We start from the raw sequence: 18836 nt of genomic DNA, 5'->3' as shown, positions 1-18836 counted from the left end.
CCTCCAAAAAAATATTTGTAAGTGCCGCTAGATGGCTCCACTGGCGTAGAAATTATGAATAAAAACAGCTGATCTTAACATAGACAAATTATTTCTCAACGTAGATATTTAAAAAAACGTTTAAAGTGCCGCTTGATGCCTCTTGGGGCATAGAAAGAAAAGAGGAATAACACACAAAATTCGATCAGAGGCAATGTATATGCTCTACTGTCAAAACCAAATTATTGAGTAGTTGCGCTTCTAAAACCCGGCATTACTATTCAGTTTTCAGGTCTGCATTTATGTAAATACGGAAAAAGGGAGAAAAATGAATTCTAAAAAAATAAGGACAATAATTTCTAGAAGTAGTGCAGACTAAAGTGCCGATATGTTGTAAATCAATACATTAGATATAGAGTAGTTGTGACGATAAGTAAAAAAGGATATCTAGGCTCCCATTTCATGAATTTACGATGTGATATCTATTAGTATTATTTTTTTTTTAATTTCACCACATAAGGATAAACATTGATGTAATTGGTTGTACAGCAATTTTTGCTCTTGCTTTAAGATATTATTAACGTGAAAATATTAAATGTTTGATAATCATATAAGATAGAAAATTGTTCCCCATCCCTTTTATTCTTAATTGTATCATTAAAATTTAATTTACTGATTATTGTTAGGTTGAATTATAAAGCAATTGAATTTCGTACAGTTAGATTTTAAACACCCTGTTTTTTTTAACATTTGTCCATGTCTCCAATGAGGAAAAGAAATAAGAAAAAAAGAGAAAAGTCAACTTTCTCTGACAACAAAAGATGTAACCTAAATTTTGAATGTAAATATCATTTATTTTCATTTCTGTCGGGTTTCTCAATTTGTTAGCCACATATTTTACAGTATGGCTTCGAAAACGATTAATATCCGGTGGACTAGAACCGGTTCTCATCCATACTGAAAAATCATGTATATAATTTGTTTAATTGATAATTGGACAATTTTTTTATAATTAATTATCGCATGGTATTATAGACACTATCCGCGGATATTTAAATGAAATATTGTTAGGTTAAAGGGGCAGAAGGCACAGGATAATAAAACTGGTAATAATTCTATGATTTTTATTTTCATATATGTGGAAAATTGTCTGTAATACGATGCTGCAATCGGTTTCAAAAGTTTTCTAAAATTTCAGCAAGGAAGTCCAGTGCCTGATCTGGTATGGACAAAGGATGGGCAACGACTGGTAAACCAAACCTACACAAAACTGGACGAGACTACGGCCAGCTCAAAGTTGATTATGAAGGTACTTTTAATTATTTAGTCTTATACAAAAATTAAATGGCCTCTCCAGTAGAATATTTCTATAAAAATTCTACAGAATATTCTTTAAAATACAACAAGCTTTAAAACTAATTTAAATTAATCAAGATTTTATAAAAGAACCCAATTTTAAAGCCTTCTCTACAAATAAATTATTAAAGGTAAGGCTGTTAACTTTCACCAAACAATCAAGATTAAAGAACCAAAAGCTTTAAAGTCAGCTGATTAAAAAAAAATTAGGTGCCAGATTAATTTACGGTTCAATGTCACCTTTTTCCCTGAAAAAATACAAAAAAAACATTTCTATTAAAACTAATTACAGTTTTAAACAATTTGATATATTCCATCAAGCTACACTCGATCCTTATAATATACATAATTATTGTAGGTTGACCGACATGATAACCACGCTGAATATAGTTGCACAGCTACTAATGGGGTCAACTTTCTACCTGCTGTTAAAAAGGAAAACTTTACAGTAAGTAGTTTATTTACAATTTGAGACACCTTGACAAAGCAGTTGACGTCAGTGTTTTCATTCGTTGTTAATAGCTAGGTCTATATTCGAAATTGATAGCCTAAACTTTTCTTTTCTAAATATAATAGTCTAAAATGTCCCTTAGATTCCCTTAGATTTTCTAAAACTCTGATAAATGAAATCTTGTCTTAGTTAATTTTAACTAAGAGGGGGGGGGGGGGAGGTACGTTTGATTAATTTCAGATTAGTTTTAACACAATGTTATTTTATTTTTTCTTCAGGTTTATTTTCCTCCCAAGAGTGCTGAGTTGTACATGTTTAGAAACGATGGCGGACCTGAGATAGAGGTAAAAAGGCGTTTTTGATTTGACAATCCTTGTCCTTAGGTCTTAAGAGTTTAAAATTAGTTAATATTAATTTAACTAAATTTTTTGGCTGGCAATTAAGGTATCCCTTTTCAAAAAGCATCTATATACAATACAACTAAATTGTTGTCCATTAGTCCGTCGGTAATATTTTTTTTCCTTTCACTGCTCTATAGTTCTCTTTGTCCGTTTGTCCATGATTTATGTTGTCATCCCTGTTTTTTTTATCTTGCTTTTACTTTTAGGATTATTCTTTTTGTTACGTCATTTGTAAATCAGATAAATTCACCATAAATATGACACCATCATAATAAATTATAGATTTACAAAAAAAAATCTACTGGCCAGTTTATAAATTGCTTCCATTTTTTTCTCTCTCTCTAATGTACAAATTTTATCTGGTTCCTAAGGTCAAATAAAGTGGAAGTATAACATACAAATATATGACTTTGCTAGACTGCTTTTTTACATTATATTGATACTGCTGAATCTATATACGTAGCAAAGATACAAAAGTCTGCCTTTGTTAGCTGCTAAATGAAAGAGGGAGGAAGGGAAAGAATTGAAGAGTAAAATGATTAATTCCTTAATTGAGGACTAAGATAACCAAATTAAAAAAAATACATCACTCGTAACAACCATTGGATGTTCTAATCCCTGTAAAAGGTCTGGGACCCAAATCATTTGAGATTGAGTCAATTTATCTGGGGGGATGCAGTTTGTCTAGCTCAGTAGGATAGCTTCAGGGATGGTACAATTAATGATAAATTAATATGATATCATATTTACTCTTTAGACGATGTTAAATTATGTTTTAAATCAATTTAAATAGTATTTTCTTTTATCCCCCTACATAATGTACCAACTAATTTGAAAAAAAACAACAACTTAGGTTTAGTTAACAATAAAGTTAATGAACTTTTTGTCTAATGATTCTTACATATTTTTGACGTTTTTTTTGCCATTATGACTAGTCATCCTTAGAATAAGTGTGTGTTTCTGTTTGTACCGAAGGATCTCGCTAACAACTGAACTGATATGGTTCTCCTTTACGATGTAGCTTCTTATAGATACTGCAAAGGTTTATGATCATTTTGGTGGAGGGTGCCACAACCACTGCACTGGTGTATTGACATAATGAGAATTATAAGAAAGAAGATTTTTTGGGTTCATAGTCCTTTCCCTATATCCCTGGTAAATTTGTTAGACATGAAACAAAACTAAAACTCATCATTACTTGAAGCCAAAAAAAAGGATTTTGACTTGAAAGCTTTTTTTGCCGAATGTTTTTTTTTTGAAAGCCTAATTTGGATTTGGACATTGATAGGTAATTGGTAAAATATTTTTCTGTAAATGAATGAAATTAAGGTATTAGTTAAATATCGCATCGTATTATAGACAATTATTTACACGAAAAACTATAAGATTTAAACTGGTATTAATTTTATAATTTTTCATTTTAATATTCCGGGAAAATTATCGGCAAAAAGATGCTATACATGATTTTTCAGTATGGCTGAGAAATGGTTTTGATATAGTGGATATTAATCGGTTTCCAAGCCATAATGGAAAAAAATATATTCAAATTTATTTTAAATATTGATTCTACTTAACGATGATTTAAATTTGTCTGTCCTGTTTTTATATTTTATTTTCTGAGTCCAAATTTATAAGTAAATTATATTTTTGGTATGTCAGGGATTTTAAGGGCTTTAAATTGACAATAAATTTAAGTATACCTACAATTATAAGAAACATTTTAATAGATTTAAATTTTTAGGGTAAAAATTGTACCAACTAATAAAGATTTGATAATAATGCCCAATGTTTTAATGCCAACGAATGACAGAGCGTTCTTTTGAATACTTTGGGTACAAGTATAATTTCCGCCCCAATGTCCTCTACCTCCCTGCAGTAATGTACAGTACAAGATGGGACAGAATCTCTTTAAAAAACTATGGACAAATAATTACACCCTCTCCCAATATTTAAAAAAAAATTGTCTAACTATTGTGGAAAGCTGTAGCCAGAACCCTGAACCAAACCTAAAAAGAATTACCAATAGGTAGCTTTTTCAAAAATAGAATAATTACAGACATATAACGATGGAAGATAAAATAATTTTTGTCCATGTCTATAATGTAAAATTTAGCCCTTGGTGCCGACAGGGAGGAGGGGACATTTGGCTGCTAATTACACTGGCACTCAAAGTTTTAAATCCCTTTATCTTATTCGTTGACTCAGATACTTTTTCTGAATTTTGATTGGTTAGTCTATAAATTGTAGTGTCCAAATGTTTCGGCCAATAATTTAATCTACAACAAGGGTAATCTTGTTTATTTTCATTGGGGATGTTTATAGATTTATCGTCAATTGTCTAATCCCTGGGGGTATAGGAAAGAAAGGGCTGTTTGGTATCTATTTAGTTCTAGAAAAGGTATAAGAACTAGAAAAGAGACATTTACCCCCTTCTAGAAGGAATACGGATGACTGCCGAATGAATGGATTTTTCCGTAGACGCTAAGACTTAGCAAATACACTTTAAGGCCAAATAAATTTCTCCAAATAAATTTGTGCCTCTTTACAATTCCTAATGTTAACATTACCAATAGGGATATGTAGTCTGTAGATTTAATCTGTCTAATTCATATGATGTAATTTAATTATTTTAGGTACTAGTAGATTTTTTATTGATCTGTAGGATATTGATTCCTTATTCAATTAGGTGCAATTTTTCTGTCTATATTAAGCATTCATTTAAGCAATTTTTTTTTACATATTTTTACAGAATTTTTGGATACTAAATGCATAGTAATATATTAAGATATAATGAAACTTTAATAGATATAGAGTTTTGATAAATAGATAATCGAATCGGTGCATATGTATGCAGGGGTTAATATAAACTCTTCATGATTTAAATTGATTAAAATTTACAAATATTTGTTCCTATTACTGATGTTAACATTAGATACTTGCATTAAAAAGGATTACAAATACCAAAACATTATTTTATTTTATTTATTTATATTTTTCATCTGTTTATATTATAATATATGAATTTGTTTTGTTTTTATTATTCCATCATTCATTGCTAAATATTTAACCACTTAATATTATGTGTATCTATCTATCTATCTATCTATCTATCTATTAATCTATCTATCTATCTATCTATCTATCTATCTATCTATCTATCTATCTATCTATCTATCTATCTATCTATCTATCTATCTATCTATCTATCTATCTATCTATCTATCTATCTATCTATCTATCTATCTATCTATCTATCTATCTATCTATCTATCTATCTATCTATCTATCTATCTATCTATCTATCTATCTATCTATCTATCTATCTATCTATCTATCTATCTATCTATCTATCTATCTATCTATCTATCTATCTATCTATCTATCTATCTATCTATCTATCTATCTATCTATCTATCTATCTATCTATCTATCTATCTATCTATCTATCTATCTATCTATCTATCTATCTATCTATCTATCTATCTATCTATCTATCTATCTATCTATCTATCTATCTATCTATCTATCTATCTATCTATCTATCTATCTATCTATCTATCTATCTATCTATCTATCTATCTATCTATCTATCTATCTATCTATCTATCTATCTATCTATCTATCTATCTATCTATCTATCTATCTATCTATCTATCTATCTATCTATCTATCTATCTATCTATCTATCTATCTATCTATCTATCTATCTATCTATCTATCTATCTATCTATCTATCTATCTATCTATCTATCTATCTATCTATCTATCTATCTATCTATCTATCTATCTATCTATCTATCTATCTATCTATCTATCTTTCTATCTATCTATCTATCTAGATGGTAACTGCTGGTGACCGGGTGAACCTGCGGTGTACAGCGGACACGAGTAACCCTCCTGCCAAGTTCAACTGGATCAAGGAAAATGTACAGGTAGGGAATAATTTTCCAATGTGGCTTCGAATAAAATTCGATGGAATAGAACCTGTTTTCAGCCTACTTATAGCAACGACTTTTTTCCCCCATGAAAATTAAAATAAAAATCATAAAATTAATTTTAGAAGCAAAAGCTAAAATAACTGCAATATTAGATTTATAAGCGCCGTATTTCTACATTGTAATTAAAGATGTACTTTTACCTTTATCAATATGCTAAACAAACCAAAAAAATCAGGAAGAAAGGGGATAATGGGCTGTTGATCACACTCGTCCCTAAAGTTTTATAATAATGTTTTTTAATTTTTTTGTTTAACAACTTTGTGAACTTTTATTGAAATTTGATTGGTTGGTTCAGAAAGTTAAGAGTCCAATTTTAACTTTAATCTACAGAAGGAGTAATTATGTGTATCATTTTTGGAGATACTCATCAATTTATCGACTATTGTTTTATTCCCTTAGATCCCTGCTAAAAATACATTCACACAAACACACACACACACCCGCACATAGTCAAACACACACACACACTCAAATACAAATGTTGTCAGTTCTGCAGGGAACTAAAGGGATAAGACAACGGCCGTTAAATTGATGTATATCCAAAATTGTTACAAAAATGAATAAACATTTTTCACATTTAACTTAATGAACCAACCAATTTAAAATTTGATTAAAGTCTCCTAAGTTGTTAATCCAACGAATGAGAAAACTTTATTATAAAATATGGGGACTAGTGTCATAAACAGCCCAATGTCCCCTCCCTCCCTGCAGTTCTGCAAGTGAAAATAGAAGAAAAGAGAAAAGTTTTTAACTTTGAAATACTTTTTCCTCCACTCCTCCTCATGGTACATATTATATATGCTCCCCCCCCCCTTCCCCTACAGCACAATTCTAAAGATATCTAGAATTAGATAAAAAGGATGACAGCCACAAATGACGTGATTGATAGATAGATAGGGTAAAAAGGAAAAGATTATGAAAGTAAGCAAATAATGAAAAGAACAAAAATTTTTCATGTAATTATTTTAGGAAAACCATTATTATTTTCAACAGTATAGTGTGTTGATATGATAACTGCATTTTCAGTAATTGTTATCAATAAAGAAGGTAATGATACAGCTGACATATTTAAATTGATGAATTGAAAAATTGAAATTCGTAACAAAATGTGTACATTTTCAAACCAATAATGTGGTCTGATTATGCCCAAACAGTGCAACTATTGGCTGAATAAAGGGATTGTTTATCCAGACTTATTATATTATTGGTTATTTTGCAGCTGGTCAAAATTGTTTGAACAATATAGGGAAGCCTTTTAAATGTATTGGGGTGGTTCTAGGCTATTTTTCTTACCTCCCCTGCTTTCTCCAAGAGATAAAGCAAGTATATAAGATGTGAAGTTGCGAATCGTATTTGCATTTTTACATAATAGGAAGTTCAATTAATCTTCAATTGTACTATGCTAGTACCACTGTCCAATCTTACTTGCAATTTTTGTAATAAAGAAATGAGATGTCATCATCCACTCTGCGCTGGAAAACTTTCACAAAAGCAAATACTTATCACAAAAATAGATAAAATTCCCCAAGGAAAAATGAAAATCTAATGAAAAAAGCAGACATATTTTCATTACCTGTAGAGACTGGACATTGGTCTGTAAATTGTACTAGTATACTTTTTAAAGCCATGTTATTCGTTGGCTCAAAAACCTTGGGTACTGAATTTTCATTAGTTAGTTCATAAACAGTAGTTTCCAAACGTTTCGACCAATAATTTTAATGTAACAGACGGGGTAATCTTGTTTTCATCATCTTTTTATTTTATCTCTAAAATTATGACTTTTTAATTTTCAAAGTATGTTCATTGCTATTTTTTTCTCATCACTCAATACGCAGGTCTTAATTTTAATAAGTCTTAAGTTTGACTATTTTTGTTTTCATGCACCACATGCTAATTGGCGTATTACTTTCATTTTCTGCATGTACTTAAGGTTTTACCAGAGATGAAGTGCCCAATGGACTTTAAAACAAACTTGCCCCAAATATTAACAGTTATTTCTCGCATCGTATTATAAACGTCTTTCCGCGGATATAGAATGTACAATTATAAGATTAAAACCAGTTTTTTAGCCCCTAGGTGCCGTAGGCACGGGCTAAAAAACTGGTTTTAATCTTATGATTGTACATTTCTGTATTCGTAGAAAGCTGGATATAAAACGATGTTAGATATAGTTTTTTCGTATGGAAAGAACCGGTTCCTATCCACCGGATTCGAATATATACGAGAAAAATAGATCCGTTATTTATTATTTAAAATTGTACGGATTGATTGGGTTGTACAATCTAGAAATTTCCAAACTTTTCCACCAATATATTTTGTCTTCATAATGGATCATAATTTATGCTGTACATCGATTCATTATTGTTTTATTTCACAGTATCTTTTTATATACTTAATTTTTAGATTATGACATATACACTGAGGTCTTACCCCTTCGTACTTTTTCCATTTGACGGACGAACAGACGAAAGGACGTGTCACGTAGTTGCTAAATTTAGCTTTAAGGTTGCTGGCACTATTAACAGGGGTAAAAAATGCATCAACATTTCCCAATTTTCCAATGATGACTAACCAAAAAAGTGTTTTCAATGCAATTTTGTGATGGACCAACTAGGACTAATCGGTCCATACAGAGCGAAGTAATGACAAATTAATTCAAGTTTGCAGATAACAGTAAGTTGTAATGCAGAAATATTTTGAGAAATTTTTTGGGAATTTTTTAGTGCTATTTTCAATAACAATTTTTTTTTTAAAACTATCAACTCCACAAAATCTTTTTTTAGTTTTGGGTGAGAAGTATGCACTTACTCTTGTAATAGAGTAGCGCACTAGCAATAATTAACGTAGGCAAAAAATATACGGACATACCGTCGTACTTATAGATTATCTGCCCAACTATATAAATTAACCTAGGCAAATGACAGAGGTGGAACAACCTAAATTAGATTTCTCCTCTGGAAATTGCATTTAAACTTTTGCAAAATTGGTATTGAATCTGATTGTCCCACAATTTAGGCAAATTTCTTTTGTAGCTAAATTTATATTCAATCACAGTTGGTCCTACAATACAGTTAAAGTTAATCAACTTTTTGTGAATTAATGAATATTTTACGCATATTATGAATTTGCAGAAAAACTTAATATACTTTAAGCAGAGAATACTAACTAAAAACAACATGGTATTGTACAATAAATGTAATACATATAGATGTTTAACAAAGGCAGCAACCTGGCCCCTGTCTGGAGGACCTTTTTCGTCTGCTAGCAAATTGCTTTCTGCTCTTTTGTAACGCCTTGGCCGTGTTAATATTTACGATGCTATTAGCTGATATTCAAAGACCCAATTGAAAGTCAGCATAAGGTTTACTGGTTGGGGCCATTCGGTGCTATTTAATTCCTTTCCCCTCTATTGTTTGACTCTAATTATTGCACAATACAATTCTTGAAAATAATTACAATCAAAAAATTAAATAATATAACACTTTGTGTTTTATTGTAAGAACTGTTCTGAATCCCCCATATTGAGTATTCTCAGAATTAATGTGCTTTTAGTTTGAGGAAAAAGGGTGTCATTAAAAATAACAAAAAAAAAACTATAACCTGTCTATATTTTTTTTTTGGGGGGGGAGAGGACAATAAAGATTAAATAACTATTTCAAACCTTCGTATCTAACATTTATTTTCTATCAAGGTTATCAATTTTTTGTAAATAAAAGCTTACAATGTAAAAACCATATGAACCTAAATCTAAATATAAATACGTCAAAATAGAAATTTGACCATTAATACAATAAAAAAGTAGGAAAATGTGATATTTATTGTTCTTACTGGCTTCGCCCTTTGCATTCTATGGCCCCTAAATAAAAAAAATGAGAGGGTTATCAGTATTTTTTTAAACAATAAAAGAAAAATAAATTTTAGACTTTTTTAGTGTAATATCGGGAGTGGGGTTAACCAAAGTAGTCACAAACCTACCAGGAATCAATAATGATCTTTAAAAAAAATTTAAATCAATCATTTGAGACATTTACTAATCTTAAGTGTAACTTTTTCAGATCCTTGGGTCAGCATCCGGTTTGGAGAGCCGTGGTAAATTCGGCGGGAAAGTCAGCGCCAACACATTTCCGGTTAATGGCGGTAACCCTGTGAGGTAAGGTCGTCATCTTTCTGCTAGCAGCTGCGTCCCTCACATCTAGGGAAAGTGGACATTAGAATAACCAAAAATTATCCCAATACTCATTTAAAACATACTCATTTTTGATTTTTTTTGACAACTACTTTTTGAATGATATAATTAACCTATTTATCTGATTTTTGGAATAATGATTCCTAGGACAACATGGTTATATATTATAAGCGAGGCATCTTTATAACCAAATAGTAAACTTAAAGTATGTCCTTTAACTGTATCCTGAATATATACAATCTTACAACAAATTTATGTACAATTTCGTTTAGATTTACAAATTAATTTTCTGCTTATTAAGTTCTGACACTCTACAAGAGTCATTGTTCCTTTATCCTTCCTTCTGATTTTAGAGGGTTGCTTTATGGATCCAAATTTCTACTCTAGCTATCCTTTGTTAACTATCTTTTTAACTTTCTAACACTTTTCTCGTCTTTCTCATTTTCTATATCTTTGTATAATTAAATCTTTTCATCTACCTTAGTATTTAAATTACATAAAATACTTACATTCTGAAGAAAGTTTTTATAGTAAAATCTAATTAATTAAAGTGTATAGCATAAAGAATTGTTGCATTTTAAAAGTACGTTCTCAGAATTGATCATTCCTATATTCTTGTGTAAAATTCTGCAATTGGTAGGTTGATAATTTCAGGTGGGGGGGGGGGGGGGGTTAAATTATTCCAACTGCAATTAATTCCATTTGATATTGCTGAAAATTTGGATTTTTTTTGTTGGCTTCATGGCGTAATTTTTTCTTTTCTTTTCTGTAATTAAAGGAAAGTGGGTAGGAAGTTAGTAAGAAGAAAGAATTGGGTTGTGAAATTTTCACCAAGAATTGTTTATCAGAATCCTAGTCCCTTGTCCCTGATTGGAGAGTAGGTATGTGAATGTTTTCTTGTTTTATCGTCCAAAAAAGTGCATTCATTTCACTTAATCCTACTTACGTCGTTTTTTTAATTTCAAAAATCAATTTGATAAGAAATTTAAACTAATTTTTTATTTTTATATTTTAAAGGAAAAGCGACACTCCGAAAAGGTTAATAGAATAGTTATCTATACGTTACCGTATTATCAACAGCTTTACGTGGATAGTAAAATAGAAACTGGCATAAATTTTATTATCTTTATTCTAATATTAGTTGAAATATGATACATGATTTTTCTGTATGGCTTAGTACCGGTTCTAGTCCAGTATATATCAATTATATTTTGTTTGGTCATTGGAACCCCCCCCCTAACAAAAAATGAAAAAAATTCAAAATAATATGTGGTGCAACATTCCATGATTTCTTCTAGCATGGGGCGAATTCTATAATACAAAGTAGTACGATTTCTGTCTGTCTGTCTGAACCTTAAGATCTCAGTAACCACTGAACTGATTGGGCTCTACTCATCTGGGAATATACCTACTGGTCCTGTGATGGTTTTAAGCTATTTTCTTGGAGGGTGGGACACCCCCAACACCCCCCAAAAATGAAAAATACCCACCCCCCCAAAAATTTTTTTTCTTTTTAAAACTAAAATTTAAAAAGAGGAGACGACTACCCCCCCCCACCAAAAAAAAATCCTCCCCACCCCAAATTTTTTTTTGATTTTTCTTTTTAAAGTTAGATAAAACAAAAATAGGTTGATTAAACCTCTTGGAACAAACCCCTAGAGGCTAGGGGCGAAACCGCTAGATTTATATAAAGCAAAATCAAAATGATTTTTGGACTGTAAAAACAGTATATTTGTTGGTCGTGTGACAAGAACTTATATTTATGAAAAAATCCATCAATTTTGTACTTGAAGCATGTACTAGGGCAAGTCGACAGTTATGGGTGGAAAAAGGGAGATAAACACATTCACTATATACTTTTACTCTAAGATAAATTCTATAGCTAGTGTATGGGCCAGAGCGACAAACAATACAATACAATACAGAGCGACCGTCAACTACTCTTAAGTAAAAAGATTTGATATCTCTTGTATTTAAATACAGTGTGTTTTTTTATGAGAACTTTTTTGAAAGCAATTTTACCCCACTTATAGTTATCAGAATTTAATGATTAATGGCTTATTTTCTTTGTTTTTTAAAGCAATTAATAGAACAACAAAAAAATATTTCAGTTTTTATTTTAAAAGTACAGTAAAATCTAAATTTCAATACTTAGGTGTCAACATATAAAAATGGTTCTCATAAAAAAACACACTGTATATGCTTTTGTAAATCTTTATATATGTGATTCTTAGATTACATTAATTCGGGAAAATTCTAATACAAAGTAAAATGACGTCTATCCTTACGTCGGTTTGAATTTCTTATGTCTATTAAGATCTTGCTAAAAAGTAGTTTCTGTTTTGATTTCCAAGGCTTGAAATAAAGTAGAAAAGAGTAAATTTAAACTGTTATCATCTGTTTATAGATAAAGTATCTTTTACACCCTTCCCATCCAACTCTCACTTTATCATATTACATTTCAAGTAAATTCAATTTCAAGCCACAAAATTTTAACAAAAAGTTGCTTGTCTGTATAAGAGTTTATACAGTGTAAATTAAAATACACCACTTTTTACATATATTGATCTATTTATCTATCCATCTATCTATTTAAAAATTATGTTTATTTGTAATTTGAATAATTTATAAATCCTCCAAATTTTATTGAAAAATCTATGAATTTGAAGATTATTGTCAGTATTAAAAGATAATTGTAACTGAAGATTGCTTTAATGTATGAAACATAATGTTTTAAAAATAATCTTTGTTATCCATCCTTTGTGGAATATCTATCTATCTATCTATCTATCTATGTATAATCTATCTATCTATCTATCTATGTATAATCTATCTATCTATCTTACTATGTATCCATCTATCTATTTATCCTACTATATATCTATCTATCTATATTACTATGTATATATCTATCTATCTATCTTACTATGTATGTATCTATCTATCTAGGCCTGAGGATGATGGAACCAACTATACCTGTGTTACATACAATCCAACAATGCTATCTATCTATCTTACTATGTATCTATCTATTTTACTATGTATGTATCTATCTATCTAGGCCTGAGGATGACGGAACCTACTATACCTGTGTAACATACAATCCAACAATACTATCTATCTATCTTACTATATATCTATCTATCTTACTATGTATCTATCTATCTATCTATCTTACTATGTATGTATCTATCTATCTAGACCTGAGGATGATGGAACCAACTATACCTGTGTAACATACAATCCAACAATACGAACTATCTATCTATCTTACTATGTATCTATCTATCTTACTATGTATATATCTATCTATCTAGGCCTGAGGATGACGGAACCAACTATACCTGTGTAACATACAATCCAACAATACGAACTATCTATCTATCTTACTATGTATCTATCTATCTTACTATGTATCTATCTATCTAGGCCTGAGGATGACGGAACCAACTATACCTGTGTAACATACAATCCAACAATGCAAGCTCAACAGATCGCCAAGTCCATCATTCTCAATGTTATATGTAAGTATTTTACCTTATTTGTCCCTTAAGATCCCACAAATTGCAGCGATTCCCGTTTTTAGAAATTTTTGTGCTAAAACGTCTATTAAGAAATGCTGAAAAGCTGTATAGTAAGCCTTATGAACAGACATGGGTACAAAATAAATTATAGAGTGTATGCATATACTTTTTTTTGTCAAAGAAATAGTCATAATAATATAATTTTAGAGCATTAGTATTGGAATCTAAATAGGTGAGATATGGAGTAGCTTCACTGTATTAAAGCTATCAAGCTGTAAAATTGTAATATTTTAACCCCAGACGATAAAATAGAAGTTTCTAAATTGTTTTATATTGTGTGTGTGTGTGTGAATGTGTGTGTGTATGTGTGTGTGTGTGTGTGTGTGTGTGTGTGTGTGTGTGTGTGTAGAGGGACAAAGAAAAATTTGTTAGATTATAAAAGCTGCCAATGTTATCCATTTACTTATTGGATTTTCATGGAGGCCACACTAAACAGCTAATTTTAATATAAGAATGACAGAAAACAAGGGATCTAAAGGGATAAGACAATGGTCGATAAATTGATGTAAATCCCTAATTATAATACACAAAATTACCCCTACTGTTAATTACAATTAATATTAACGTTTTGACACTCAACTTAATGAACTAACCAATCAAAATTCAATAAAACTCCCTAAAGTTGATAAGCCAACAAATAGGAAAACGTTACTATAAAACGTAGGAGACTAGTGTAATAAACTGCTCATTGTCCTCTTTCTTCCCGCAGAAAACATTAATTTGATTTTATGTCATTTCATTTATCGTTAAACTTGGACGATATAGTGTATTTTAGACCTTTAAATAGCCTTTGATAGTTTAGTTAGATGAAATTCCCTAAATGAAATGTTGTTTTTCAAGAAGGACAATTTCCATCTAGTCATCTCAACTTAAATGGTATACAAACAAATAAATTTTCAAACACGGTGAAAGCAAATTATTTTCCCTCGAATATTTCCTATATATAACCTTGCCAGGTTTGCTGGCATCCTGTACCTGCCAAGTTGGAGATATTCAAAAAATTTCAACTCTTAGTTATGTGTCATTAACCAATTATTTTAGATATAGGTTTCTATCTTTCACATACAGAAAAATCGTTAAAGGTTAAATAATTTGAAATGTTTTTAATTATTTTTTCTTTTGATAAAATAATAACAATACTTTTGTCTGATAGTATGAGAGAACACCATGATAAAGCCAAACAACAGCTTGGCAAAAGCCAGACAAGATAGATCTCATAAATTTATGTCAATTAAAATGAGAAAATAAAATAAATAGCTTTCATCTTTTTTTGTTATCCAAAAAATTAAAATAGTAAGAAAGGCTAAGCAACTTTTTTTTAGCTTCTAGGAGCTATGTATTTGAAAAATTTTGTGGCTAATATGTTAGAATAGTCTTACATCATCCAAAGGCTTAATCATAACAGTGAAATAGCCTAAAACCAACCTAGGACCTAGCTGTAGCCTTTCTAAAATTAAGTACCAAACCGGTTCAAAGGTTAGCGAGATCTTAAACTAACTAAAGAAAAACAACCGATATCATTCAATATGATGATAGAGGGGTAAGACTCAGTTTTACCTTCACCTCCCCTTCCCTCCCTTAATTCAAATATTTGGTAGTCGGATGAGACAATTTTAATTAAAGAATTATAAAGAATATTTTTATCTTTTACTTATGGATCCTTTAAGCCTTCTAGACTTTTCCTATATGTTTGTGCTTTCCCACAAGTGGACGATTGAGTAATGAAACCCCCCCTCTTATTTTGTAAATAAAAAAGAGATAATTTGGGAGGGGGGGGGGGGAGGTTGGTGGTAGTTTTTTTCTCTATGCGGGTGCATCAAACTCTGCGATGCACTAACCCTGCAGGGCTACCCAGTACCCAAGATAACCCAATTTATCCTGACCTAAAGTAATATAAAAAAACGATAAGCAACCCCCCCCCTTATTTTCAATTAATTAGAATGGGGGGGGGGGGTTCCTAGTGCTCAAGAGGGAACTTTGTGTGATAGCGCCTATATTTCTTATTCTCATGTGTCAATTTTCTTTCCCAGAACCGACAAATTTATTAGGAATTCTTACTTCACAACTCATGTACTCTATCAAACCAGATGGTTTTGTGTTAACATAAAATTTTAACGATCAAAAAGTGTCTCAAAAAATCAGCCACGTGACGTCATAAAAATTCGGCATGATAGGAGAAGTAGGAAAGAAAACCTCTAAAAAAGAGATGGATAATCTCTCCATTTTATGACGTCACATGGCTGATTTTTTGATACACTTCATCTTTGAGACTACATAAAAGTGGTTTTAGATGAGAGATTATTGACATAACATTAATTTTGTTTTGCCTGATACATACATCGACAAAATTACACTGAATTCTAGTATAAACAAGGATGACAACATACATAAAATTATAAGTGAATTTGATAAAGAACTGCTTGATACAGGATGTTTTTTTATGAACATGCTTACATTTTTAAGACTTGATTATGGAGTTGCTTCGCTTATAACATTATACATTGTTGTCCCAGGAATCCACATACCAAAAATCTGATCAATCGGATGATTAGATCACATAAAAATTTGTTGTAATGATTATAGAGTTGCTACGATTTCTAAATCGTACCTAACTACTAAAGGAATTACCACGCAAAGTTTGAAATCAATAGGACAATTCTAACATACCTAAATTATAGAAAAGCTTCGCTTTTTAAAAGGACTATTTCAATATGTAACCTTCGTCATATGTTAATATAATAACATCATTACAGTTTGATGAAATAGGGATTCATATTCTTTTTAAAAACTTGTTTCTTTTTTAAAACTAAAATAAATAACTATGTCTCTACCTTTTTTTGTGTAGGGGGGGTGGGTGGGGTATTAGATGAATCTCAATACCACCTACCCACCCCCACAATGTAAATAACCCTTATCTACCTTTATGTTCTTGTATTAAATGTCATTTTGTAAATTTGTTTTATTTTATTTTAAATTTTACCTTTTTATTCTTTTTCGATGGGTTTACAGGGTTTTTATCTTTTTTTGTTTATTTTTTTTGTTATGAAAGCTTTTCCATTTTTCTTTTTTTCTACTTACTGAGAAAAAGAAATATAATATATGTAAGACAGTTATAATGAATGGATACTGACGGCGATAAAAGTACATTTTTAGAGTAAAGATTGATACACAATCATTAATTTCAAGTCTTTTTAATACAAAGATTGTAAATGCACTTGTTGGTGATTTAAATATTAAAGTATAATAATAGAGGGGATAGGGGTGAAAAAACTGTGTGTCCTCACCCCGTGGACCCTGTGCCGACTTTCAGTTGGGTCTTTTAATATCAGACAATAGTTTGGCAAAAATTAGCAAAGTCAAGTCGCACCAAAAGAGCAGAAAGCAATTTGGTAGCAGACGAAAGAGGTCCCCAACACTGGATTCTGGTAGTTGTCCGGGTTATACATCTATATTTAGTACAAAATGCAGAAAAATGCCGGGAATATGGAACTTTATGACTTTTAGGAACACTTTTGCTTATAAGAACTTTAATCAGAATTTGTCTTAGAAATGGATATTTCGAATGATTTTAAGTCTATTTTATGTACTCTGAAAACAAAATTAGTAGTAGAAAAGAGTAATTTTTTAAATATATCAAATCACTAAAAAAATAGTTGCTTAAAAAGATTGCAAATCTTATTACTCCACTGATTGTTTAACTTTTAAATGGGATATAATGTATAAGATTGAATCTTGGCCTAAAAACAAAAAAGTGCATTACCAGCGAAAGGGTTTGGTATAATATTAGACTTTTGTATCGTTCTGTTAAAAAAAAAGAATGTAGCCTTAGGAAAACTTTTGAATTTGTTAGCCGCAGATTAATAATGTTAGATTTGGATCTAATGTCGACGTAATTTTTTTGACAAATGACACAGTTCACAAAAATATTTCAATCTGTGCTTTTTGTAGGTAATTTTGTTTTAAAGGCGACATCTTTTGGGATAGAGAAAATACTCTGTCCAAAAATAGTCAAAAACCTTCTAGTATAGTACATCAGCCTATGAGATACTGTGAACAACACAGAAATACAGACAGACAAACAGACACACACTCTAACTATTTTACATAAAAGTCAAAACCTCAGCGCCAATCCTTGTCTGATATGTTGCCCAGAATATTACTACAAATGCAAGTGTATGAAGTTTTAAACAAAAGTGCAAAGAGTAATTTATCCGTCAAACTTTAAGAAAAGGAGAATTGGGCCCCCAAATATTTAATAGAATTTGGGAACTTTATTGATTTTAACCTTTTTAACATATTTACTATTTTATTACTAAATCTAAGAATTATTTATATTCAAATCTACAAAAAAAAAAATTCTATCAATTTAAGATATTTATGAAACGACTTACAATTATGGGGCAATTCTTACCCTTATCTAAACTATGAAATCTTTATAAGAAAATGTTGCCTAATAGTTTAAGTTCCATTATTTAGCCAGAAACTTTCATGTATGCATACATGCAATCTGGCTTGTAGCAAAGCCACGCTACAATACTGAAAATTTGTCGGTTTGTAAGATAGCAAAAAATCATATTGCAGCTTCTTGTAAAAGTTACTAGTGTTCGAACTTGTTATGTTATCTAACGTTCTTAAAACACATGTTCTCATTTGTTGGCTTAAAAGCTTTGGGGACTTTATTGATAGGGTAATACAAACTAATAGTGTTAAATCTTTTCCACCGATGATTTTTATTATTCTACAGTCATTATTAACATAAGTTAGGATTAGTTGTCCATTTTATTCAGTGTTTAATTCATTAGCCTTATCATATATGTTATAAGTTGCGATTTGGCACTGTTAGACGATATCGTTCTTGTTGACTTGAATGGTACACTAATG

General features: G+C 30.5%; 1 protein-coding gene across 1 annotated transcript in view; it reads left to right on the top strand.

Moving 5' to 3' along the window:
* The window catches only part of LOC145332496 (nephrin-like), a 195992-nt gene that overhangs the window by 88580 nt on the left and 88576 nt on the right, over positions 1 to 18836 (top strand). Inside the window, exons 22-27 of the mRNA XM_080177499.1 lie at positions 1178 to 1288; positions 1694 to 1783; positions 2065 to 2130; positions 6027 to 6119; positions 10241 to 10335; positions 13801 to 13895. Of these exons, the coding sequence (XP_080033625.1) occupies positions 1178 to 1288; positions 1694 to 1783; positions 2065 to 2130; positions 6027 to 6119; positions 10241 to 10335; positions 13801 to 13895 (550 nt within the window). The remainder of the gene's footprint in view (positions 1 to 1177; positions 1289 to 1693; positions 1784 to 2064; positions 2131 to 6026; positions 6120 to 10240; positions 10336 to 13800; positions 13896 to 18836) is intronic.

Source organism: Acartia tonsa, chromosome 11, assembly GCF_053477335.1.
Source record: "Acartia tonsa isolate MP-2025a chromosome 11, ASM5347733v1, whole genome shotgun sequence".
NCBI classification, from domain to species: domain Eukaryota; kingdom Metazoa; phylum Arthropoda; class Copepoda; order Calanoida; family Acartiidae; genus Acartia; species Acartia tonsa.
The sequence above is the reverse complement of the archived record's forward strand: the minus strand, read 5'-3'. Positions and strand labels throughout refer to the sequence as shown.